The sequence below is a fragment of the Saccopteryx bilineata genome, chromosome 7 (assembly GCF_036850765.1).
Source record: "Saccopteryx bilineata isolate mSacBil1 chromosome 7, mSacBil1_pri_phased_curated, whole genome shotgun sequence".
Classification (NCBI taxonomy): Eukaryota; Metazoa; Chordata; class Mammalia; order Chiroptera; family Emballonuridae; genus Saccopteryx; species Saccopteryx bilineata.
Genome location: NC_089496.1, coordinates 57,430,587 through 57,453,654, shown reverse-complemented (window position 1 = coordinate 57,453,654; position 23,068 = coordinate 57,430,587). Strand labels below are relative to the sequence as shown.

General features: G+C 58.9%; 2 protein-coding genes across 2 annotated transcripts; one reads left to right on the top strand and one right to left on the bottom strand.

The window, feature by feature from the left end:
• The first annotated feature begins 8,593 nt into the window (after nt 1-8,593).
• IGFBP1 (insulin like growth factor binding protein 1) lies at nt 8,594-13,307 on the top strand. The gene is made up of 4 exons (XM_066239570.1): nt 8,594-9,083; nt 10,334-10,488; nt 11,646-11,774; nt 12,643-13,307. Exons 1-4 carry the CDS (start codon nt 8,726-8,728, stop codon nt 12,763-12,765), a joined length of 765 nt encoding a protein of 254 aa, XP_066095667.1. The 5' UTR covers nt 8,594-8,725; the 3' UTR covers nt 12,766-13,307.
• A 1,365-nt stretch (nt 13,308-14,672) lies between these two features.
• On the bottom strand, nt 14,673-22,244 carry IGFBP3 (insulin like growth factor binding protein 3). The gene is made up of 5 exons (XM_066239893.1): nt 21,702-22,244; nt 18,421-18,647; nt 17,842-17,961; nt 16,825-16,959; nt 14,673-15,560 (listed from the first exon to the last, which is right to left on the bottom strand). The coding sequence occupies exons 1-4, from the start codon at nt 22,108-22,110 to the stop codon at nt 16,834-16,836; spliced, it is 882 nt and encodes a 293-aa protein (XP_066095990.1). The 5' UTR covers nt 22,111-22,244; the 3' UTR covers nt 14,673-15,560; nt 16,825-16,833.
• Between the last annotated feature and the right edge of the window lie 824 nt (nt 22,245-23,068).

Genomic DNA, 23,068 nt, shown 5'->3' with positions numbered 1-23,068 from the left:
ACATCTCAGGTGCATACACGTCCCAGATGTACACACATCCCAGATGTACACACGTCCCAGGAACACACACATCCCAGGTGTACACACGTCCCAGGTGCACACACGTCCCAGATGTACACACGTCCCAGATGTACACACGTCCCAGGAACACACACATCCCAGATGTACACACATCCCAGATGTACACACATCCCAGGAACATACACGTCCCAGATGTACACACGTCCCAGATGTACACACGTCCCAGGAACACACACATCCCAGATGTACACACATCCCAGATGTACACACATCCCAGGAACACACACATCCCAGGTGCACACACGTCCCAGATTTACACACGTCCCAGGAACACACACATCCCAGATGTACACACATCCCAGATGCACACACATCCCAGGTGCACACACATCCCAGATGTACACACGTCCCAGATGTACACACGTCCTAGATGTACACACGTTCCAGGAACACACACATCCTAGATGTACACACGTCCCAGATGCACACACGTCCCAGATGCACACACGTCCCAGATGTACACACATCCCAGATGCACACACGTCCCAGGAACACACACATCCCAGGTGTACACACGTCCCAGGTGCACACATACACACAAATCCCAGGTGCACACACATCCCAGATGTACACACATCCCAGGTGCACACATGTCCCAGATGTACATACGTCCCAGATGCACACATACACACACATCCCAGGTGCACACACGTCCAGAAAGAGAACAGGAGGAAGATGGCAGTTTGGCACTATCTAGATGGCAAGGTGATGGGCAAACTTGATTCATCTGAAAAGAAAACATTTTCTAAAAAGAATGTGTCATTAGTAAGGAATAATAATAAAGTGATGGAGCTCACCCAGCACTGTCCATCTTTCCCAGATGGGGAAACCATGGACCATGGAGGGACAGTTTGTCCAGACTCCCAGAGCCTGGCAGGTGGGGCTGTCTGGACAGCATCCCAGTGTCCTGTTTTCTCACTGTCCCAGGCCACCCCCCCAGGGTCCCCTGACCTCCCGGCCTGTAGGCTCAGTGCTTTGAGGACAGCGAAGGCTCTTTGGTTTGTGTTTGTGAATGGAAACATTGTGAAACCCACAGTGCGTGTCTACAGTCACATTCGTTTGGCATGGTGTCACTTGTCCCCAGTGCCCTTCCCCACCGCACCAGGCAGCCCACTGGGGAGAAGGCAGGGGCTGGGGTGCAGGACCCTGTGGTGGGGGCTCCAGGCTCCTCCTGTGGCAGGAACGGGGACCCCCACTCCTCTGAGCATTTAGGGAAGAAATTATACTGATTCTCTTCATCTTCCAGGACATAGAAGTGGGGGAAAACAATCCCTAACCCCGTTCTATGAGGCCAGCATCACCCTAATACCAAAACCGAATGAAGACATTACAGGAATGAAAAACCAGACTCACATCTCTCACGGACATAGATGCGAAAACCCCCCACAAAATATTAGTCAATCAAACCTACCAGCAAAGCATGAACAGAACTCTGTGCCACAGTCAAGGGGGATTTACCCCAGGTGTACCAGGGTGGTTCAACAGTCAAAAGCCAATCCATGTAATCAATTATATCAACAGGCTAAAGAAATACCACACAAATATTGCGATAGATGCAGAAAAAGCATTGGAAAGATCTAGCATCCATTCATGATCAAAACGCTCAGGGAAAAAAACTAGAAATCTAGTGGACGCTCCTCTAGGCACTTGATAAAGAACGTCTACAGGAACCCTGCAGCAAAATCGTACTTCATGGTGAGGGTGAAGTATGTAGGCTTCAGTCTGTGAGTGTTGTTTTCCCACTAAGATCAGGGACAAGGCGAGGATGAGCCCTGTCACCATCACTTTTCAACATTGCACTGCAAGTCCAAACAAAAGCAGTATGAAAAATTAAAAAAAAAAAAAAAGGCTTGACCTGTGGTGGTGCAGTGGATAAACCGTCGACCTGGAATGCTGAGGTCGCCGGTTCGAAACCCTGGGCTTGCCTGGTCAAGGCACATATGGGAGTTGATGCTTCCAGCCCCCCCCCCCCCCCCCGTCTCTCTCTCCTCTCTCTCCCTCTCTGTCTCTCTCCTCTCTAAAAATGAATAAATAAAAAAAAAGCAGTACGATGATCGATCAGGAAGAAAGAATGAAATCCATTTATTTGCAGATGACACGACAGTCTACGTAAAAAGTTTGGAAGATTTAAAAAAAACAAAAAAACCCCCCAAAAAACCAAACAAAGAAACTCCGACTGGAACTAAGTTATTGTAGCCACGTTGCAGGACACCACAGACACACATCTGTTACCTAAAGTGTTAAAAACAACAACAAAACTCTTAAAACAAAAAACAAAAACAAACAAACAAAAAAACCATGCAAGAAGACTGACTGATGGCCAGAGGCCTTCACAGAAACACCCCCAAAAGAGAGAGACAGATGGCAAAGACGCACCCGAGAAGCTGCCTCTCACGTCATGTGCCGTCGGGGCAGGGCGAGTGAAAACAGAGACGGGTGAACAAGCCCAGGGGTGGCCCAGCCCAGCCCCGACCCCTGACGCTGACGCTGGGGGAAGCCAAGGGGACTCTCAGGCACCGTGGTAGCTGCGGCCCCTGAGAGGCGCTCTGTGAGGTGGGGGAGACACCCCCTGAAGGGCTAGAGACTGCAGTGCAGGAGGCTGTTCCCCCCACTTTCTTGGCCGGGTCCTTGCCCTTTGCCCAGGTCAGGGAATAGTGGACGCCACAGCCGAATGCACCTGCAGAATGAATGGGGGTGGGCAGGGGTCCCGCTGCCCCAGGGCACGTCCGGTGGGGCTCGGAGAGGGGACCTGGTGTCTGGGGGCGCTGATGGGGCCTGTGCACACACGGAGGATCTGGGGCTCGGGGAGGGGACCTGGTGTTTGGGGGCGCTGATGGGGCCTGTGCACACACAGAGGATCTGGGGCTAGGGGACCTGGTGTTTGGGGGCGCTGATGGGGCCTGTGCACACACGGAGGATCTGGGGCTAGGGGACCTGGTGTTTGGGGGCGCTGATGGGGCCTGTGCACACACGGAGGATCTGGGGCTAGGGGACCTGGTGTTTGGGGGCGCTGATGGGGCCTGTGCACACACGGAGGATCTGGGCTGTGCTGACGGGACACTTTGGTTCTCCACGGGGTAGGCAGGCCTTCGGTTTGGAGAGCTCGGGCACCAGACCGCAGGCCGGCCTTGGCACTAATAAACATCGTTCCGCGTCAGTCCAGGAGCACAGACAAACATGTTGTTGTTTTTTTCCCCCCAGATTAAAAACAACTTCCCTTTGAGGGTCCCCTGGGTGGCGGCGTGAGCTCCCTTTGAAAGCTTGGCTTTGCCCTTGACCCCTGCATTGTTTTTGCAGAGCCCGGATTGCCCAACCAGCCGCCGCTGGTGAGTAAGCGCAGGGGGTGCGGAGGCAGAGCTGGAAACAGTGAGTGACGGAAGGTTCCGCGCGGTTTCATCACCCAGAGAGCACCCCCGCCTCGGCGGAGACCTGTGGGGGCAGCGCGCATGCGTCAGGGCTGACCGTGCGGGGACGGCACTCACCCATCTCACAGGCAGGGACCCCGAGGCCCCGGACCTGGGCGTCACTCACCCATCTCACAGGCAGGGACCCCGAGGCCCCGGACCTGGGCGTCGGGGTGCCAGCACCGGCGGTCTCGCTAAGGGCCGTGGTGCCGGTGCCGGTGCTACTGGGAGGGCGTGACTTCTGAGACTGGCCCCTCAGCCGCAGCGGGAGGCCCCCAGCCCCACGGACCCCACGGGCCCCACCACCGGGGAAGGCATGTTGTAAAGTGATTGGCAAACACTGAGTGGGGCCCGTTCATGTTGTGCACCCCCCACCCCCACCGGAGTGATGCACCCCGCTCTGCTTTTCTGAGATGAACGGGGTTTTCTTCCTCTGCAGGCAGAGACTTCATGGGGGGGCATGTACCCACCTCTGCAGCTCCGGGGTAGTGCAGCCGATATCAGTCCATAAGTGGCAGTCACTGAAAACTCCCCTGTGGACCTCCAGCCACCTCTCAGCCCTGTCCTCTGTGCGCCCCGGCTGCCCCTGAGCTCCCAGGCACTCTGGCCCCCACCCACCTCAGCTACCTGCAGGCGTGGAGTCAGGAACAGCTGGTGTGTGCAGCCCTGTCTCCTGAGCGGGGCCCTGGGCAGGGTCCCCTGGCCACGGTGGTGCGGGCAGCTTGCTGTCCACACGTGGCCCCGTGCTCCCACCACCCTGCTCTCTGCCCCTGTGTCCAGGGGGCCTGGCTCTCGGTTTCCAGTGGTCGGGTGCCCACCAGTGCCCCGGGCATGCTGCTGGGCAGGGGCCACTGTGAGCCTGCCCAGCCCGGTGGGAGACACAGGTTCACGTTGCCCTTTAGTGTGACCGCAACCCAGCCTGTCACAGGCTCCCGGAGCGCAGCGGGGACCCCTCAGTCTACCCGAGAGCCACCAGGAAGGCTTCTCAGAGGAGAGGACATCGGGTGGGTCCTGAGGGGTCAGGGGCAGAGGGGAGCGCTGGGGACCCCCGAAGGCGTGAGGACGTGGCCAAGTCTCAGAAAGGCACTCGAGGGGACACGGCTGTGCGGGCGGCTCCGTGGTCCTGGGTCCTCCACCGGCTCCTCTGAGACGCCCCATCCGTCCCTCTACCCCAGGACAGCTGCGTCCCGACTCCCGCTGGTCCTGGCCGCAGGGGGCCCACCCCATCTGCATCCCCACCCTCCGTCCCTTCCTCATGGCATTGACCGCAAACTGTCTTCACGTGTTGAACTATTTGTTGATTGTTTTTCTTCCTCCAGATCTTGGCGGGCAGGGTGAACTCTTGTGTGCCGCTGACCCTTGGCTCTGTGCCGTGTCTGGATGGCGGTCAGTGCCTGGCCCGACGGTCACTGGAACGCGGGGTCTCCTAACTGGTCTCTGGCCTGACGGTCACTGGAACGCGGGGTCTCCTAACTGGTCTCTGGCCTGTTGCCTGGACATTTGTCCCTCCTGACCACTGATGCTCAGCCCAGCCTGTGCCCTTCCAGTAGTGACTGGCTGCCTACCCGCAATGGACCCTTTCCTCTGGTCAATCCCTGAACCCACCACCCTCTGCCCAGCTTTCCCCGTGGCCGCCTGCCCACCCAGGCTGCACCCCATCAGAGACCTGCCTTGGCCGTACCTTCTCTGGGCAGCGCCAGGCATGGCTGGGTGCCTGGTTCCTGCTGGTCCCTGCCATGCCGTGGGCCGTCCACGGAAACCTAACCCCAGGGCCAGCTTATACTTAGCCCCGAGCAGAGCATATTCCTGTGACACTGCGCTGTGACCAGCCGGGGCATGGCTGGACCGCCCTTCCCTCACGCCTAGCTTTGTACTTGCCACACTGAGGGGACAGCTGAGGGGACAGCTGAGGGGACAGCTGAGGGGACAGCTCGCTCCCTGGGATGTGCAGGAAGGGCGCAGACAGGGCCCAGGGGGCCGGAGGGGCCGGCAGACGTGCTGACTGGCAGGGTGGTGGGAATTCGAGCGTGAGGAACAAGGAGGAGGAAGTCTCGGAGGAACGACTCTTTTTCTGGGACGGGGAGAGGACATGAAGGAGTCCACAGGGCGAGGATTGGGCGGGGGGGAAGCTGGAGCTCCAGGGCAGGGGTCCCCAAACTACGGCCCCCTGAGGCCACTTATCCGGCCCCCGCCGCACTTCCGGAAGGGGCACCTCTGTCACGGGTGGGCAGTGAGAGCAGCACAGGATGCAGATGCACAGATGCATCCTGTGCTCCTGGAGGACTGTCTGCGGCTCTGCCGCAAAGCGCAGCGTCGCTCACGCACTGCACTACTTCCAGTGACGCAGGAGGCACGCGTCACGGCTCCGGAAGAGCGTCATAGCACTGGTTACGGCTAGCAGTGACAAGTATGGAACCGGACATTGACCATCTCATTAGACAAAGGCAGGCCCATAGTTCCCATTGAAATACTGGTCAGTTTGTTGATTTAAATTTACTTGTTCTTTATTTTAAATATTATATTTGTTCCCGTTTATTTTTTTACTTTAAAATAAGATGTGTGCAGTGTGCATAGGGATTTGTTTATAGTTGTTTTTTTTTTTATAGTCCGGCCCTCCAACGGTCTGAGGGACAGTGAACTGGCCCCCTGTGTAAAAAGTCTGGGGACCCCTGCTCCAGGGTATGCCGCCCTGCACTGTGGGGTCCCACAGAGAGCGCCCCTTCCCCTGCTCAGACCCTGGGGTGGGTTGGGCTGGGCTCAGGACGATCCCAGAAATGACCATGAGCACAACCACCTCACTGTGACTCAGCCTGCTACAGGCAGGGCCACGTATCTCGCAGGACAGACAGGTGGCCCCCAGGCCCCCAGGGAAGGTCCTCTCTTGGCATGTGGGGTCAGGGAAGGGGGCAGAGGGGTTGGGCTTGGTGGCCGTTTGTTTTGCTGCTAGATGAGGCAAGCAGTGGAGACATTGGGAAATCGACCCCCCCCCCCCACCACGGGAGTTTCCACTACGTGCCAGATGAGCCAGACCTCGGGGAGGGAGGGTGTAGCCTCCCAGGCAGGAGCACAAGTGGGTGACCGTGGCTGGGCACGAGCAGGTGACCCTCTTTCACTGACATGAAGAAAACATTTCTGGGTACACCCTGATTCTGCGTGGAGCACACGCTCTTCCGGAAGTGAAGTCGGGTGGCAGCCAACATCAGCATCGGTGCCAACCCGGTCAGAAGCATTGGTCCACTCCTAAACCGACACCGAACTTTGCTCTCGAAAAATAATGACGAACATGACCCGAAACTTGCAGCTGTCATCCGTTTTACCACCTGATTTTGATCGCCGTTGAGGAGACGCGGTGACCTTCCGTGGATGCATCCAAGGCCCGGGGGCGCCGTGGCCGGAAAAGGAGTTAGTTAGCACGTTAATTTTAATTGGATTATTCTTGAGTAAGTGCCTGACGATACAAAATGCAGTTTTACCGGATAACATAAACCCAGGAGGGTTAAACCTGGGGAGCCCCATCTCTCTCCCAGTCTCCTAATTTTGCACCCCCTCCCTCCAAGGCACTGATAACAGAGGTTCGATCCACTGAGATTGACGGTGACCAGTCTGTTCCTAGCATGTATGACAAATATATATATATACACAGACGACGGCACATTCTGTACCTTCTCATTTTTACTTCACTTGGAAATTTCACTGAACTTGCATTACTTTCCCCAATTCCGGAGCCTCTTCTCCCTCAGTAAATACACAGCAGCCTCGTTTCAGGGACCAGGTTCCGGCGAAAGCACCTGCAGCTCCCGGGGACAGTGGGGCCATCCGTTCTTGCAAGGGAAGAGACTATCCGAGGAACAAGAATTCTCACTAAAGAGGAGGCCTTGGTGTCCGATTCCTAATAAACATTTGGCCCAAGTCAGAAAGTCAGAGGCGGCCTGGGGTCTGGGAGTCCCCCTGCACCTTGGCCCTCTCTGTCCCTGGGCCCCCAAACTCTCTTCTGTTTGGAGGTGCAGTTAACAAATCAGTCGGTGGTCTGGGTGGGCCTAGGGAGGCCTCGCTCTGGGATGGACTGTCTGTCTGTCCCTTCCTCCCTCCTTCCCTCCCTCCCTCCTGGGAACGGCTGTGAGACTGGAGTTCCCTGGGCTGGGGACTGTGATAGGGACCTCAGTATTGTGTAGAGAGAGTTAGACTTAAAGAGGAACTTTAAACTTGCTTTGAGTAGCTGCTTAGAGTAGAAAATCCCCAATAGTCTGTACAAGGAAGTTAAGCGTTGACCGGAGCTTGCCTGTGGCCCTAGCTTAGAGAAGAAAATTTTTACTAGCCCAACTAGTGAGATATCTTGACTTAAATCTTGCCTACAGAATCAGGATGTAGTTTTATGCTTTTAGCCTTGCAGCACTTACAGGAAGAAACTGTAATCAGCTTTAGAACAAAAATGCTTTCTACCGAAATGTTGAGAATGTTGGTGCATACACATTGTAACAGCTATGACTTCGTGGTTTATTCCCTTAAATACTGCTCTCTCCCTAGGCTTGGGGCTGTTAGCTGTTTCTCAGCTAGCAGTTGCCAGCCAGCTAATAAAGGCTTTTTAAATTTATAATCAATTTGGGCTCCGATCAATAGTTAACTCGTGTTCGGTCCATAACAGGGACCTCCTTCCCGCAGAAGGAAGGTGCTGCTGGGCTTACCCCCTGGGACGCAGCCAGGCCAGCGGACACCTTGGTCCTAAGTGGTCCTCCCCTCCTCTCTCTGGGCCTTGGTTTCCCTACTTGAAACAGCTGTGTGTGTGTGTGTGCACGCTGACCTCCCCTGGCTGACCTCTAGGGCTCTCCCCAGCTGAGCAGGGTTCCTTCAGAACAGAGCCAGCAAGCCCTCCTCCACCTGGCCCTGCCCTCCTGGTTACCACTGCACTTTGGCTCCAAGTGGGAACCCCATCACAACAGGACAAAACACTTTACCCTCCTTCCACCCACGCTTTGCGCAGGGCCTTGAGCACACGAGCAAAACAAACTTATTTTGAACACTCTCGGTGAGCGCACACGTCTGCCAATCATTAACCTCCGGCGACCGGTGACCCGGCCCCCCGAGCCCTTCATAAGGCGCGCAGCGCCCAGCCAGCAGCCACAGCTCAGCGAGCACCGGCAGCCGCCACCGCCCAGCGAGCCACCAGCAGCGAGCACCGGTCCTTGCGCGCCACCACCCCACGAGCCCCGAGCGCCGGTTCCTGTCTGCTACTCCTGCCGACGATGCTGGCGGTTTCCACTGCCCCCACCTGGCCGCTCCTCCTCCTGCTGGCCGTCCAGCTCGGCGCAGCCGCGGGCGCTCCCCAGCTGTGGCAATGCGCGCCCTGCTCCGCGGAGACGGTCGCGCTCTGCCCGCCTGTGCCCGCCTCGTGCCCGGAGATCTCCACCTCTGCCCGCTGCGGCTGCTGCCCGATGTGCGCCCTGCAGCTGGGCGCTGCCTGCGGAATGTCCACTGCGCGCTGCGCCCGCGGACTCACCTGTCAAGCGCTTCCTGGGGAGTCCCGGCCCCTGCAAGCCCTCCTCCGCGGCCAGGGCACCTGCAGGCCTGAGTCAGACGTCGCGCCCAGCGACGAGGCCACAGGTACGGCCATCCCTCCACCTGATCCCCTCCCCTGGGATGGATGAGCAAGCCTGTGGCAGACAGGGTCCACCAAAGCCTATAGCCAGTGCGGGGCACACCTGCCCAGTCCCAGAGCTTGGGGCCAAAGCCTGCAAGACCCCCAGCACTGCATGGCCCTGTGGGGGGTGCCCCAAGGCAGGGAGGAGAAATGAGGAGAGAGCACAGAACAGCGGCAGCCCATGAGATAGGTACACACCCAGCGGTGAGGGTGGAGGGTGGGCGGGAGTGTCACTCACGGGCCCCTGGCTGTCCTCTCTGTGGGACCTGGGCAGCTGGAGGCCTGGAGCCTGGGGTGGGAACCCTCCCTGCGCCCCCTCTCCCTGCGCCCCCTCTCCCTGCGCCCCCTCTCCCTGCGCCCCCTCTCCCTGCGCTCCCTCTCCCTGCGCCCCCTCTCCCTGTACCCCCTCTCCCTGCAGTGTTTGGAATGTCTCCTGTGGAGACAGTCTGTGCTTCCCAGTTGTTTACAGAACATGTGAGAGTTTAGGCTGAAAATTTCGCCTCATGCAAGCCACAGACAACAGTGTCTGAATTCAGCGGGGATTTATTTGCAGTGGGAAACAGAGGGCCTGCTTCCTCTTTCCACCCACTTCCTACCTCCCAGCTCTCCCACTGGAGTCTGTGGAAGGGTCCGGCCCTCCTCGAAGGGGACAAGGGGCTTCACTGCTGGTTCTCTGTCCCCAGAGTTAATAAAATACGGTCTCCCTGGTCCTTAAAGGCAAGGGTTCCCCAGGGATCCCTCGGGAGGAAGAGGGAGGTTCTGTCAGGCACCCTTTCCAAACCTGTGGGCGATCGGCAAGATTTCTGCGGGTCCTCCCACCCCGGCTGGGGGTGGCGGAGAAGGCCGCCCTGTCTGTGGGAAGGCTGAGCCCCTGAGGGGGAAGGGGACGACTGCGACGAGGACCCCCTCCTGAGTGACCCCAGCACCAGCTCCCATGGAATCGCTAGAACGCTCCCTGCGTGTGTGTGTGTGGGGGGGGGCAGGGGAAGCTGAGGCTGGGGGGTCAGGGACTGGACCACCATAACCGGTGGCTTCTCCGGGGCTCTCCCCAGCCTGGCAAAGGTGCAGGGTCTCCCTCTCCCACTGCTGGGGAAGTGGAGTCACTGGGCACCCTTGCCAGACCCCCAGCTCAGACCTTCCCAGAAGCCGTTGGGGGAAGGGGAGGTGCAGGTGCATCAGGAGGGCTCACCCGGCCCTGGTGTTCCATTTTCAGATGCCCAGGAACCCATGACATCAGGGAACATGTCCCCCAAGAGCGAGGAGGTGACCCAGGGGCACTCCGGCGAGGACCTGCCCCTCCTCTGGAACGCCATCAGTAACTACGAGAGCATCAAGGCACTGGACCTCTCCGACATCAAGAACAGGAAGGTGAGACCCGCTGGGCCCCGCAGGCGCGTGGGGTTCCCCCCCTGGCGCTGAGCCCTGGACACAGACACGCCCCCAAAGCCCGGCCAACACGCCTCAGCGGAGTTCTGCCAAGCTTTTGAGACAAGGACGTAAACTCTCAGCAGAATTTCCTGTGGATAAAAAGAGAGGGCAGTTTCTGCTGTGCAGCTTAGATATGTTACTTCACCTCTCTGTGCTCATCTCTAACTAAGAGCAGCAGAGAGGACCCTGTCTGAAGGGCACCGAGTTTACTATCCTGAAACTGAGCTCAGGACTTCACAGAGCCCTCCCCTGCGGCGTCTCCTGCACCCCTTTAAAAATCGTCGTCGTTTCAGACGTGTAACGTAAAATTTAGCGTTTTCACCGTTTTAAAGCACAAAGTGCTGTGGCAGCGAGGACTGTGTTCGGCAGCCATCACCACCGTCCATCTGCAGAACTTGATCTTCCTCGAACTCGAATCGGCCCCCCCCCCCCCCCCCCCCCCGCCCCAATCGGTGACCCACCCCACCCAGCCTCTCCGGCGCCGTCCATTTTTAATTCTACCACTTGAGGGCGACAAAGAACCGAAGTTGGGGCGGCTGGGGCTGCGGTGTAGGGAGGGGACACAGAGCACTGGTTTCCCCACCTGCACACCCGGGACCAGGCGGGGACCCAGCTGTGCTCTAGACGCCTCGGAATTTCACCTGACACGCTCGTTCTTGCTCAGATCACCCGGACGAACGCCTTCATCCTCCCCCGATGGGGCTCACCTTGTCGGGGACAGCCAAGTCGTTCATGGCTGTAGAAATCTCGGTGGCTAAATCCAACCCTTCAGAGAGGGAGCCGTCCTCTCATCCACCGGGTGTCTGTCTGGACCACTCTGGCCCACGGGGTCGGGAGGAGGAGGGCAAGAGGGTGAAGGGAAGCTCTCAACCCCCCTCCCCGGGGGTGTTTGGTGCAAAGGTCGTGGGCCCCGACCTGCATCTCGAACACCTCGGGACAGAGCCACGCGGCCCTCCTGCCCACGGGCGAGAGGTGGAGGCCCAGAGGAAGTCCTGTCCGGGCCTCCCCCGAGGCGCACAACACCTCTTCCGTCTGTCGCCAGGGCTGGGAATTCAGTTTTGCTCATTATTCATCCCAACATCCGATGGCTGTTTCAGGGTCCTTGCCAGCGGGAACTGTATGAGGTGCTGGAGAGACTAGCCAGGGAGCAGGAGACAGCGGGGGACGGCCCTTACAAGTTCTACCTGCCCAACTGCCACAAGAATGGGTTCTATCACCACAAACAGGTACCTGCCCCCCCAAGAATGGGTTCTATCACCACAAACAGGTACCTGCCCCCCCAAGAATGGGTTCTATCACCACAAACAGGTACCTGCCCCCCCAAGAATGGGTTCTATCACCACAAACAGGTACCTGTCCCCCCTGCTCCCCCAGGCCTTTCTGCTTCCCTCCAACATGCAGTGAAAGTCCCACCACCCGGCCTGTGAAGGACGGTCCGGCCTCCTGGCTCTAGGAGCGGACAGCCCGGGACAGGACACCACGCTCAGGAGGGGGCCCTGGGCTGAGCGTCCTCATAGCCCCTCCCTTTCTAGAGACAAGTCGGGTCTCACGACAGGACCGGACGAAACAGCCCTGCCAAGGAGGTTTAGTGTCCTGTTTAGTGTGAACATCCCTTGCTGCTGTTCTCCCCACAGAGGGGGCAGGAGACACAGTAGCACTTTCTGGACTGGCTGTAATTAGACACAGTAGCATTTTCTGGACTCGCCAGGCGATCAAGGAGGTAGAAACAAACCAGACTCGGTCTCAGGAGCGGGTGAGGGCTCCGTGGATCCCGGGCTCTGTGGATATTAGGGAGGAAACAGAGGACAGGGTCTGTTCCTACCAAGGTGGGACTTCGTGGCTAAAGCAGCGAGGCCCTGACGCAGACAGCCGTGCACACAGCGTGCCGCGTTGCACACGCGTGGAATCCTTAGCTCACTGCACACTTGACCTTAGTCTCAACTTATGAGGAGACCCAGGCAGGGGGCGGGTTTGCCGTCGCCCGTGGTCAGAGCTAGCGACGGGGGCCCGTGGTCTGAGCTCCCGGCCGGCTGGCCGCGTGCTCTCTGCGTGGTGCTGGGCAAGCTGCTCTGACCCTGCCTCTGGTCTTTGCAGTGCGAGACATCCCTGGACGGAGAGCTGGGGCTCTGCTGGTGTGTGAACCCCTTGACCGGGCTGAAGATCTCAGGGTCCCCGGAGGCCCGAGGGGACCTCAACTGCCATCGGAGTTTTCTGTGAGAACAGAAGCAGCACGACTGATTCCTTCAATGAAATATTTAAGTACATAGTGTATTTATATCCCAGAACACACTCACTTATCTATATGTATATGTATTTATATAGAGGAACCACTTTATACTCCATGTGTCCTACTTGCTACCTGAAGCCGTTGTTTATTTATTCACTTGTTTTCTATACAGTAACTTGTGCTATAATAACATATATCATGAGACACTTCTCGCCACGTTGTATCTAAATACTTGTGTTTTAGTTCTTCAAAGGTCTGTGCTTCTGTTTGTAAAGAGCTTGGGAAAGCCCTGCCCTAGGAAACGCAAAATCAAATGTGTCGCCGTGATTTTTTTAAATTTTTTTCAAGCAACTCGATGACTTTACACCAAAAGGATCCACGAGCCGCGGTTGGTGTAAATTTGCAGGGAAAGTTGAGGGTTGATTGTGTCATCACAGCCAGATGTGGCGATGTTGCTACATGTGAAGACATGCTTTGGATACCTTGTCAAACACGCTTGCACGGTGCAAGAAAATAAACACCCTACTTGGCACATTGTTACTGCTGTGGACAGTTTGTGTACCCGCCCCTTCTGCAGGCAGCTCTCTGGTCCTGCTGCACGGGAGGGTCTGCTTCATCGAGGTTGGCCCCAGACCAGCATCCCCCACTGCCCAGCGGTGTCCGTCACCCCAGGGCTGGGTCCTCCCTCATGCCTTCTGTTGCCTTAATTCTCCGTCGGCCCTGTCCCCTCCACTGGTAGATAGGCTGGGGTTTCTCCCGTCTGATACGCAGAACAGACACTCCTTAATTAGCTCCCGCACTCTCTCCTCTTCTGTCGGTTGTCGCCTCCGTTCTCTGCAGGGCTGGAGCGGCCTCTGTAGGTGGACGCCCTGCTGGCCCGCCTGCACGGCTGAGCCCTGAGCACATGGTCCCCCTGCTCCCTGGATCCCTTCCTCCTCCGACGCTAACCGGCTTGCTCTTCCCGACTCTCTGTCCCTATCTTGGCCGGGGGGTGGGGTGGGGTAGGGGGGGGTGGCCAAAGCCTCTCATCACCCCAGGTCACCTCCCTCCAACTGCGTAGCTCCCAGCTTCTTCTGCGGTCTCCCTCCCGCCTCTGACCCCACGCCTGCCAGTCTCCCTCTGCCAAATCCCCAGGAATGACCTGAGAAGTCCATGTCCAGCGTACGGACACAAAATCCTCCACAAATACAACTAGCAAACGGACTCCAGCAACATGTGAAAGTAACAGCTCCCCTCCCTGAGCAGGGAGGCCCCCGGCTCCAGCTCTCCCTGCTGGGCCTCGTGACTTTGCAGGTGCCCCCCTTCCCGCCCCCCAGGCCCCAGGCTGTGCTTCCTGGCTCCCATGTCACCTCCCAGGTCCCCCCGCCCTTCAGAAGTCCCAGCGCCAGGCTTCTGAACACGTGGTGCTCACTGCTCAGCACACACTGCTGTGATAAGGACCTGACTCAGAGGCTTGGTTGAGAGCTCGGGAGTGACTCCACACCCGAGTTCTTGAAACAAAGTCTGTCCTTCGATGCCCTAAAGGGACAGAGTCAGAATCCCGCCCAACGTGTCCAGGGGTCTCCTCCTGCTGCGTCCCTTCTCCAAGCAGAGACCAAGGGGCAAGGCCGCCTCACGCCGGTGTGTCCCTCCGTGCTGGACAATTGAGACAAAACCCAAGTGCAGCGAGAGTCTCAGAGACGCCCCTTCTGATCAGCCGCAGCCTGACGCCCCCCCCCCCCCCCCCCCCCCCCCCCCCGCCTCCGTGATGGACTGCGGCCGACACCCGACCTCCTGGGATGTCACCGGTGGGGCCGTGGGCCTCAGTTTACAGTGAAGCTCCGACTAGGAGGACATCACCTCTCCAGACCCCGAGCCGGTCACTGACACGGGGGCAGCGCTTTTTTTTTTTTTTTTTTTTTTTACGGTAAAAACTTTATTAACCCATCATAAATACACAGTGAGACCAATTTTTCAAAAATATGTGTTTTTTTTTTTTCCTGAAAACTTGATTAAAAAAATAAAGAAAAGCTAATAATAGGGTAGGCATAATGTCTGGAGATCCCTCCGTCCGGAGGAGGCACGCCTCTGGAAATGGTGGCCTGGTGCTCGCCCCCCCAGCCCCTCCGCCCCTCGGTCCCCCTGCCCTGCAGGGGCCGGCAGCAAGCTGCGTCCTCAGGAAGCTGCCTCACGAACCATCCGCTACACAGGGGCCCAGGCTTCCAGAGAACGTCCTTGGTCTTTGTTTGAATCAGCAAAGCCTCCACCTCACTGTCTTCACGTGTCCCCAAGCAGGACAGGCCCCTCCGAAGATAGGGACTCTTCTGGGTGGAGGGAATGCAGCTCTCTGCTGGTGGCTGGGGCGTCTGGATGCGCGGACACCTGCGTGCAGGGGCCGCCGCTCGCCCGGGCTCGGGTCACGGGGGGGACGGCGTGTGTCTGCTTCAGCGGCAGGGGTGCTAAGGCGTGAAGCTGAGTAGCGGCCGAGTTGGCCAGCGCGGGGGTCCAGGACGGTGACGGTGGGGGGAGGGGTGCTCAGCGGCACTGGGCTCGAGTTTATAAGCAGTTTCAAAGGAAGCGACAAGAAAAATCACGCAGTCTCACTGGCTACTGGGAAGCAGAAGGCCACTCAGGGTCACCCCTTAGAAAAACCCCAGGGATTGCCAACATCACGTTTTAAACTTCGATTAAAAAAAAAAAATCAATTCACCACAGGAAAGAAATAGGGATCGAGGCAGTAGCCAGACGCTGGTCGGGTCCTTGGCCGTCTTTTGTGCAAAACAGGTGCATTGCAGCTCCGCACGGACTAAAACAAGCAGAAAAAGAGAGAGATTGAATCAATTCCCCCCCTTGGCAACAGAATGCCCCAGCCCGGCTCTGGGACCATCCCACGGGGACGCCCAGGGCCCCCCAGTTCACTGAGCAAAGAGCTTGTCAGGCCCTGGCCGGTTGGCTCCGTGGTAGAGCGTAGGCCTAGCGTGCGGGGGACCCGGGTTCGATTCCCGGCCAGGGCACACAGGAGAAGCGCCCATCTGCTTCTCCACCCCTCCCCCTCTCCTTCCTCTCTGTCTCTCTCTTCCCCTCCCGCAGCCGAGGCTCCATTGGAGCAAAGATGGCCCGGGCGCTGGGGATGGCTCCTTGGCCTCTGCCCCAGGTGCTAGAGTGGCTCTGGTCGCGACAGAGCGATGCCCCAGAGGAGCAGAGCATCACCCCCGGGTGGGCAGAGTGTCGCCCCCTGGTGGGCGTGCCAGGTGGATCCCGGTCGGGCGCATGCGGGAGTGAGTCTGACTGTCTCTCCCCGTTTCCAGCTTCAGAAAAATACAAAAAAAAAAAAAAAAAAAAGAGCTTGTCAGGTGCCTGTGACATTCTCACCACAGCCGCCCTACAACCAGAACTGCTCTTTCCAACATGCAAGGAAAGAAAAACCTAACTAAAACAGGAGATTTTCTTCTGTTTGCTTTACATGTGTCCCGAGGAGAAAGAAAGGAACTATATTTATTCTTTTCTTCCCCCCACATCGATAACTCTCCCACGTATTCAAAGACAATACCAAAGACGACAGCTCTCTTCAAAACGGCGGTTTCAAGTGTGTCTTAGATTTCAATCAACTTGATTGAAATCCAAGGAATCACAGATGATCAGAGGATCCGTCATGTATTTTACGGGGGCAGGGTGTGTGTGTGTGTGTAAAAAAAAAAAGAAAAAAAAAGACATCTTTAGTTCAGAAACCACGGTCTGTAACAGGGTCTTCTGGGCTGAGGGGCTTCGTCTCTGCAGGTGGAGGAGCCGGCGGGCTCGCCGGGAGGAGCGCGTCCCTGAGGAGCGTGCGCTGTGTGTGCGCGCGAAGGCGCACACTGCCGGGTCGTTGTGATGACGGGCAGCGTCTGAGACAAGAACACCCCGTTCCTGCTCTCCGGTTCTGGGGCTGGGGCCTCCCCCCCCTTCCTCGGGGGTCAGGTCTGTCCTGTGTCCGTCCTCCATCTGCAGACCCACCCTCCAGCCCCATCCCTTCCGAGAGGGACAGCCAGGGCAGAGGCCGTGGACCCCGAGCCACCCGGCCCCGAGCTTACGTGGCTGCGTCACTGGCTCTCCGCGTTGTCACACTGCAGGTCCCCTTTGCTGCTGGTGTTGTAGCCGGGGAGGGGCTGCCCGTAGCGATCCACGCACCAGCAGGTGCCCCGTTTCCTGCCTTTGGACGGGCGGCACTGCGCAGAGAAGAGAGGGTGGGCGTGAGCCCCTGGGGGCTCCCACTGGGGAGTGGGGGAGCCCTGAGGCAGGGACGGGGGCCCCAGCCGCATGCAGAGCAGGCCGTGAGGAACCCAGGTGTCTCCCTGCGCTACCCCAGGAAGGCGCCCCGGAGAGGCAGCCAGGTGTGCCTGGCAGGTGGCGGGCGCTGGTACGGGGGCAGGGTGGTTTTGTGTCCCTCGGGGTCTGGGATAAACACACTGGACCTGTCGGCCCTGAAGGCCTGTGTGCTGGGGAGGGGACGGCAATGTCCCCTGGGCCCCGTGCTCGTCAGGTCTGCCCCTCAGAGCACACCTCGTGCTGTAGACATGCTGGGTTCTCAGTGTGACTTTGCTGAACAGTGACAGATGGAAAACAGGTGCGACAAGGAGGCCCAGGGACTGATGGTCACTGGAGAAAATGGGGCTCTGAGGGAGGCCACTGTGACAACATATTCTGTGGCTAATTCTGTGGATACCGTGACGGAATTGTCTGATTAGAAAGCCAGACGGTTGTCACCGGGACCTGTGGAGGTGCAGTCCCTGTGGCTTCAAAGACCTCCGTGTCCTATGCGTGTGGACCTGTCACAGCTGGTCACGGTCAGAGGGCTTGGGTGGGAGGTCTCAGGGCAGCTTGCTGTCACATGCCCTCAGGCCACTCGGAACTTCCTGCCACAGTGAGTGTCACCCCGCGACGCTGTGGCAGGAAGGCGCCAGCCTGTCTGTGTCCCTTCACGGCTAACACAGGGGGACAGGGCGCTGCTCGGACACAGGCGGGCGGTGCCCGGGCTGCAGCCGGGACGCGGGGCGGCTCCTCCTCGTCCTGAGGGCCGAGAGGGACGGGACCCGCGCGGACACGCTCACCTGCTTCCTCTTGTAGAAGCCCTTCTTGTCGCAGTTGGGGATGTGGACGCCCCCGGGGCTCAGCGAGTTCTGGAACTTGAGGAGGCTTAGAGTCTCCTCCATCTCCCGACGGCAGGGCCCCTGGGGGGGAGGCAGGCGGTCACTCCCGAGCTCAGCTGCCTCCTCAGATCAAGCCCCGGCCGCCACGGAGCCCGCCCAGCGGGACCTGCAGGGCGCCCCTGACTATCTGCTGCCTGGCTCAGTTGTCATGGCTCCCACGAGGATGCCAACCTGGGCCCCATCTCTTGCGCGTCCCCAGACAAGGCCTGGAAGTGGGGACAGTCACCCAAGGCCAGGACACTCAGAGAGAGACCAGGTGAACGGGATAAAGCCAGTTCATGTGAATGTTTCTCTTTAGTGTACAGGCTTGTAAACACACCAGTATTTAAAACCTGGGCCCTCCTGAAATCCCCTAGGGAAGGGTCACTGACTGGTCACTCTCCCGTACATTAGGAGGGGCTGGCAGCTGCCCCTTGCACACTGGATGGGGTCCCCAGGGCCCGGCCACCCTTCACCAGGAATGTAGAAACTGGGTCTCACATATTCCGTCTCCAGTTTGGACTCGGTGGAGAAGTTCTGGGTGTCCGTGGTCTGGGCCTCATAGTCGACCTTGTAGCGCTGGCTGTCTCTGTTCTGCCCTTTCTTGATGGTGTCCATCTTGACGTGGCCGGGGTGGAGCATGGAGTCGGGGACCCGGTGTGTGTCAGGGAGCGCTGGGCTGTCCGTAGTCCCCGCACCGGGGTCTTCCTCTGACTCACTGCCGTTTGCTGGAAAGACACAGGGATGAGAGGGTTAACAGCAAAACCCTCAAAATCTAACGACTGAGCCAAGCCACAGCTCCGTGGAAACATCATTCCACAATCCCAAGTGTGCTCCAGAATACACCTTGGTCAAGCGTCACCCGTCACACTGGTAATAACGGTAGTGGTTTTGCCTTGAGATGCATCTTTTAGAATGAAAAAGTAGGTGCCCAGGCAGCTTGCAGGTGTCCCCTCCTCCCCTAGGAGGAGGCAGAGCTGAGGCTGGACAAACGCCCCCCCCCCCCCCCGCCACACACTGAGTCAGAAGTGCTGGGTGAGGCAGCCCAGCAGGAATTCTGACTGGGGGGGGGTGCTGCTGGCCGGACTGCCACCAAGCAAAGGGCTGCACTTGAATTCTCTCCACCCCACAAAGCGCTCCGCTGCACCTGTGAACTCGGGAGGCGTGTCTGTGGGTGCTCAAGCCCCCCACCCCCACCCCTACCCCCGCCCCACTGTCCCTGAATCTTGGGGCATCTTTCCAGGTGAGTCTTTCCTCCCTGTGGGCATGTGAGCACATGTGAAGCTGGTGTGGGGCCAGGGCAGGGACACGTGGCTGGGGGTCCCCTCTTTCTCCGGGTTTGCACAGCCAGGCAGTGGCCATACGGTCACTTCAGTCCGACAAGCAGTGCTCCCAGGCCTCCCGGGCCCTCTGGCCCTGAATCGGTTCTGCCTGGGCAACCCCACGCCCCGGCTCCTGCTGAACCTCCCTTCACGGTAGTGGCCTGCCGGTGCCGGGAAGCCTGCCAAGGCCTCTGGCGCTGGGATCCGGCTCAGCCCTGCAGGCGGGGAACGCTCCCCTAGTGCTAAGCGGGGCAGGGAGACAGCGGGCTCCACCTGCACGTGCTCCTCTGTCCTCTGGACGCACGGGGCACAGGCCCAGGCCGCACTCAAGGGGGACACGGGGCGGGAAGTCCCTTCTTTCTGGGTCTCCATGTTGTTCCCCCCACACCCCCCCAAAGCGACCCATGAGGGGAGGAGTTGCATAGACCCCAGCAGACCTGGTGCTGGAGGCACAGTAGTCTGGTCCAGTGCCCATGGTGTGTAGGCTTTTAATAGGTATGATTTGGTTTCTTTTAGAACAACTTTTAAATAAGATATTATTTATTGATTTGAGAGAGAGAGAGAGAGAGAGAGAGAGAGAAAGAAGGGGTGGGGAAAAGAGAAGTATCAATTCATAGCCGCTTCCTTTAGCTGCTCACTGACTGCCTGTCGTATGTGCCTTGACCGGGCGCGAGCACAGGGTTTTGAACCAGCGACCTCAGCGTTCCAGGTCAGTCCTTTCTCCACTGCGTCACCACAGGCCAGGTTAGGATTTGGTTTCAATTTCCTTTCATCTTTCTTTCTTTTCTTTCTTTCTCTCTCTCGCTTTCTCAATTTCTTTCTTTCTTTCAAGTGCTGGAGCAAAGGAGATGCTAAGAATATGCAAATAAGCATCTCTGCAGTTCTTTTCCAAGAACTCTGAGTAATTTCTTAAACTTCCTTGGTTTCTCTGTAACATGCCTGATGACTCAGGTGTGAAGAGGAAACTGTTCCTTGCAAGCAACAGAGAATTTTAACTTTTGACTGTCATTTAAAATTACCCCCACCCCCCACCCCATATGGAGTTTCAAAGTCACTTAGAGCTCTTTGGAACTTTGTAATAAACCACACCCATTCATAGTGGTCATTAATATACCCCATAAAGTAACTAAGAAAGACAGTTGTCTATGAAGACGTCTCAGATCTCCTCCTGAACTTCGCAAACTGCACAGGAGCAAGGAGGTGCAGGCACAGCCAACGACAAACACTCCTCGCGACTTGAAGTCTTCCTGGTATGAAACCGAGACGCCTCAGGCCACTGGGGGATTTTGTCTTTCCACCAATCCGGGAACTGGCCCTTTCTCTGGGAGAAACAGGGCCTGCACTGCCTAGTAAGAACACGCCTCTCCCCTGTGAGGATCTGCAGACGCAGCGTGGATGATAAAGGGACTCTCCCCTCCACCTCCAGCTGGTGGCTGGAGGCGTGGGCAGAGTTCTCCTAGCCTTCCGCGTGGGTGTGGGGACTCCACTCCCCGCGCCAAGGAAGGCTGGCTGAGCCTGCTCCACGTCAGGGGGACCGGATGCCAACTTCATTTAACTTCTAATTTAAGGGGCCAATGCCGAGTGCTTCACCCAGCGGGCGGGGATCTTCCTCTGGGTCTCTGGACGCATTCCTTCCACTTCACAGGGTCGCAGCAAACAGCCCAGGGGCTTCCTCTGCCCCCCCCCTCTTCCTGTTGTAGAAGTCCGTGGACCCACACTGCCCGCAGCCCCAGCTCCTGACATTCGTGTGAGCGCCCCACCGTGGCGGGGGGAGGACGCAGATGGTGGCTCCCGGCTTTCAGCCCCCGACCTCCTCCCTGCCTCCCTGGGGGCCCTCGGAGAGTCGCTTCAATCAGAAGTTCAGGTTGTCCGACCGCAAAAGTCACTGATACCTGATTCCCACTTGGCCCGTTTTGGGTCACCCCGAGATGAGTCACTGATGTGCAAACGTTACCATGATAAAACACCTGCCTGCTCACCTTTCACGTCTAATTCCGCCCCTCCCCCCGCATTCTCCGCGTGGACACGCTCGCTCCTAGTTGGCGGAACCGTGGCCACACTGTAGAGCCGGCAGCACAGGCCACGCCACGTCCCCCTGCGCTGCGCGGGCTCAAGGGGGCTCGGAGTCTCCCACGTCCAGGGTCTTCCCATTGACTACCAACCTCATTATCCGCTCCCTCCCCACGAAATCTGCGACCCATTTTCGTCGGAAGCGCTTTGCAGTTTGCAAGAACTCAGTACTCAGAAAACGGAGAGGCTGGCCGTGGAGGGTTCCTCCCGCCGGCGCCCTCGCCTCGAGGGGCCTCAGCCTCCCCAGCTACAACCTTGGGGGCGAGGAGAGCAGCGAAGTCACCGCAGGGGCGCCGCCCACCCCCGGTCGTTGGCCGGAGGCGCTGCGGCGGCGCACCTGGTGCCCGCGATTCAATTGGAGCCGGGGCGCACCTGGCGCGGGCAGCTCACCTGGTGCGGGCAGCGAGGGGCGCAGGGGGGCGCGCAGAAGCTCCGCGGCGGTGCCGTTGGTGCAGAGCCCGAGGCCTTTCAGCAGCGCGCGCAGCGGGCGCGGCTCACCCGGCTGCGGCTGGCAGCGCAGGCCCGCGCCGCAGCGCTCCGTGTAGACGCCGCACGCCTGGCCCTCGCGCAGCGCGCACGTCAGGCAGCAGCCGCAGCCGGGCTCGCGCACCAGCTCCACGCACTCGGGCCCGGCGGGCGGCGGCGCGCACTGGGCCAGCGCCTGCGCATCGCACGGCTCGCAGCGCACCACGGGACCCCAGCCCGCCGCGCTCGCGCTGGCCCGCCCCGCGGGCGGCCCTCCGAGCGTCGCCAGCGCTATCAGCGCCGCGGCCAAGAGCGTGGGGTGCTTCGGCTGCATGTCGCCCACAGTGGGAGTCCGCTGCTCAGCAGACCGGAACGCACGGGGACCGGGTGACAGCGCGCGGCGCGAGGCTGCGGGAGCGGAGCAGGCAGCGGTCAATCTAGAGCGCCGCGCCGCCAGGCTCGCATCTGGGCGGCACAGGCGCGCCGGCCGCTATATAGAAGCTGAAGTGGCCGAGGACACGCCCCGGAACGGCGCGCCGGGGGTGGGGGGAGACGGGGGCGGGCAGGCGGAGGGGAGGCTCCAGGGTCCGGTGTCTCGCCCGGGGGTGCACAGCGCGCGGCCTCCCGAGCACCTGTTCCTCGCGCTCACGCCCGCCGCCCCGCACCACGAGGCCCCCAGGAACCCGGCGCTCCCATCACCCACCAGCCCCGGAGCCTCGGGCCACCCCAGTGCCCCGCCCCGGCCAACCTGGAGTCTCCGCCGCCCTTCCCGGTCTGCGTCCCCGGATGAGGTCGTGCGCGGCGAACCTGCAGGGGGTAACTGTCCTGTGCCGCTCCTGACCCGTGTGTGCCTTGCAAAGCTTTCTAAAATTCAAGACCTGGGCTCGGGGAATTCGTGGGACATTTCTGAACGAGAACAGCCGACTCTAGTCGGGTCTTGGGAAGCCGAGGACTTGGGGTTTCATTTGCACCGGCGGGGCCACTGGTATCCCCCACATCCGGCCCCACGAATGCGTGTCTGCAGGTGGGCGCGTGGCCTTTGCCCCTTCCAGGGTCTCTTCTCAATGCGGTGAAGGCTCCCTTTTCCTGTGTCCCCTCAAGTCCCCAGTGGGCAAAGTGGGCCAGCGTGGAACGGTCCCGAGCAGGGCTGCTCAAAGATTTGACATGTTTGGGTGTTCTCCCCGGTGATGGTTTCAAACAACTTCTATCCGCAACAGAGGGACAATAAACACAGTGAAGGGGCCCCGCTGAAGTGTCATTAATGACTGATTTTTACTCTCATTTTCCCGGCC

Excerpts from the sequence above, each read along its gene's own strand:
- IGFBP1 (XM_066239570.1), top strand. The coding sequence starts at position 8,726 with ATGCTGGCGGTTTCCACTGCCCCCACCTGGCCGCTCCTCCTCCTGCTG. Across the intron at positions 9,084-10,333 it reads GCCCAGCGACGAGGCCACAG|ATGCCCAGGAACCCATGACA; the intron begins GTACGGCCATCC and ends TTCCATTTTCAG. Across the intron at positions 10,489-11,645 it reads CCGACATCAAGAACAGGAAG|GGTCCTTGCCAGCGGGAACT; the intron begins GTGAGACCCGCT and ends TGGCTGTTTCAG.
- IGFBP3 (XM_066239893.1), bottom strand. The coding sequence starts at position 22,110 with ATGCAGCCGAAGCACCCCACGCTCTTGGCCGCGGCGCTGATAGCGCTG. Across the intron at positions 17,962-18,420 it reads CCAAACTGGAGACGGAATAT|GGGCCCTGCCGTCGGGAGAT; the intron begins GTGAGACCCAGT and ends CCTCCCCCCCAG. Across the intron at positions 16,960-17,841 it reads GCTTCTACAAGAGGAAGCAG|TGCCGCCCGTCCAAAGGCAG; the intron begins GTGAGCGTGTCC and ends TTCTCTGCGCAG.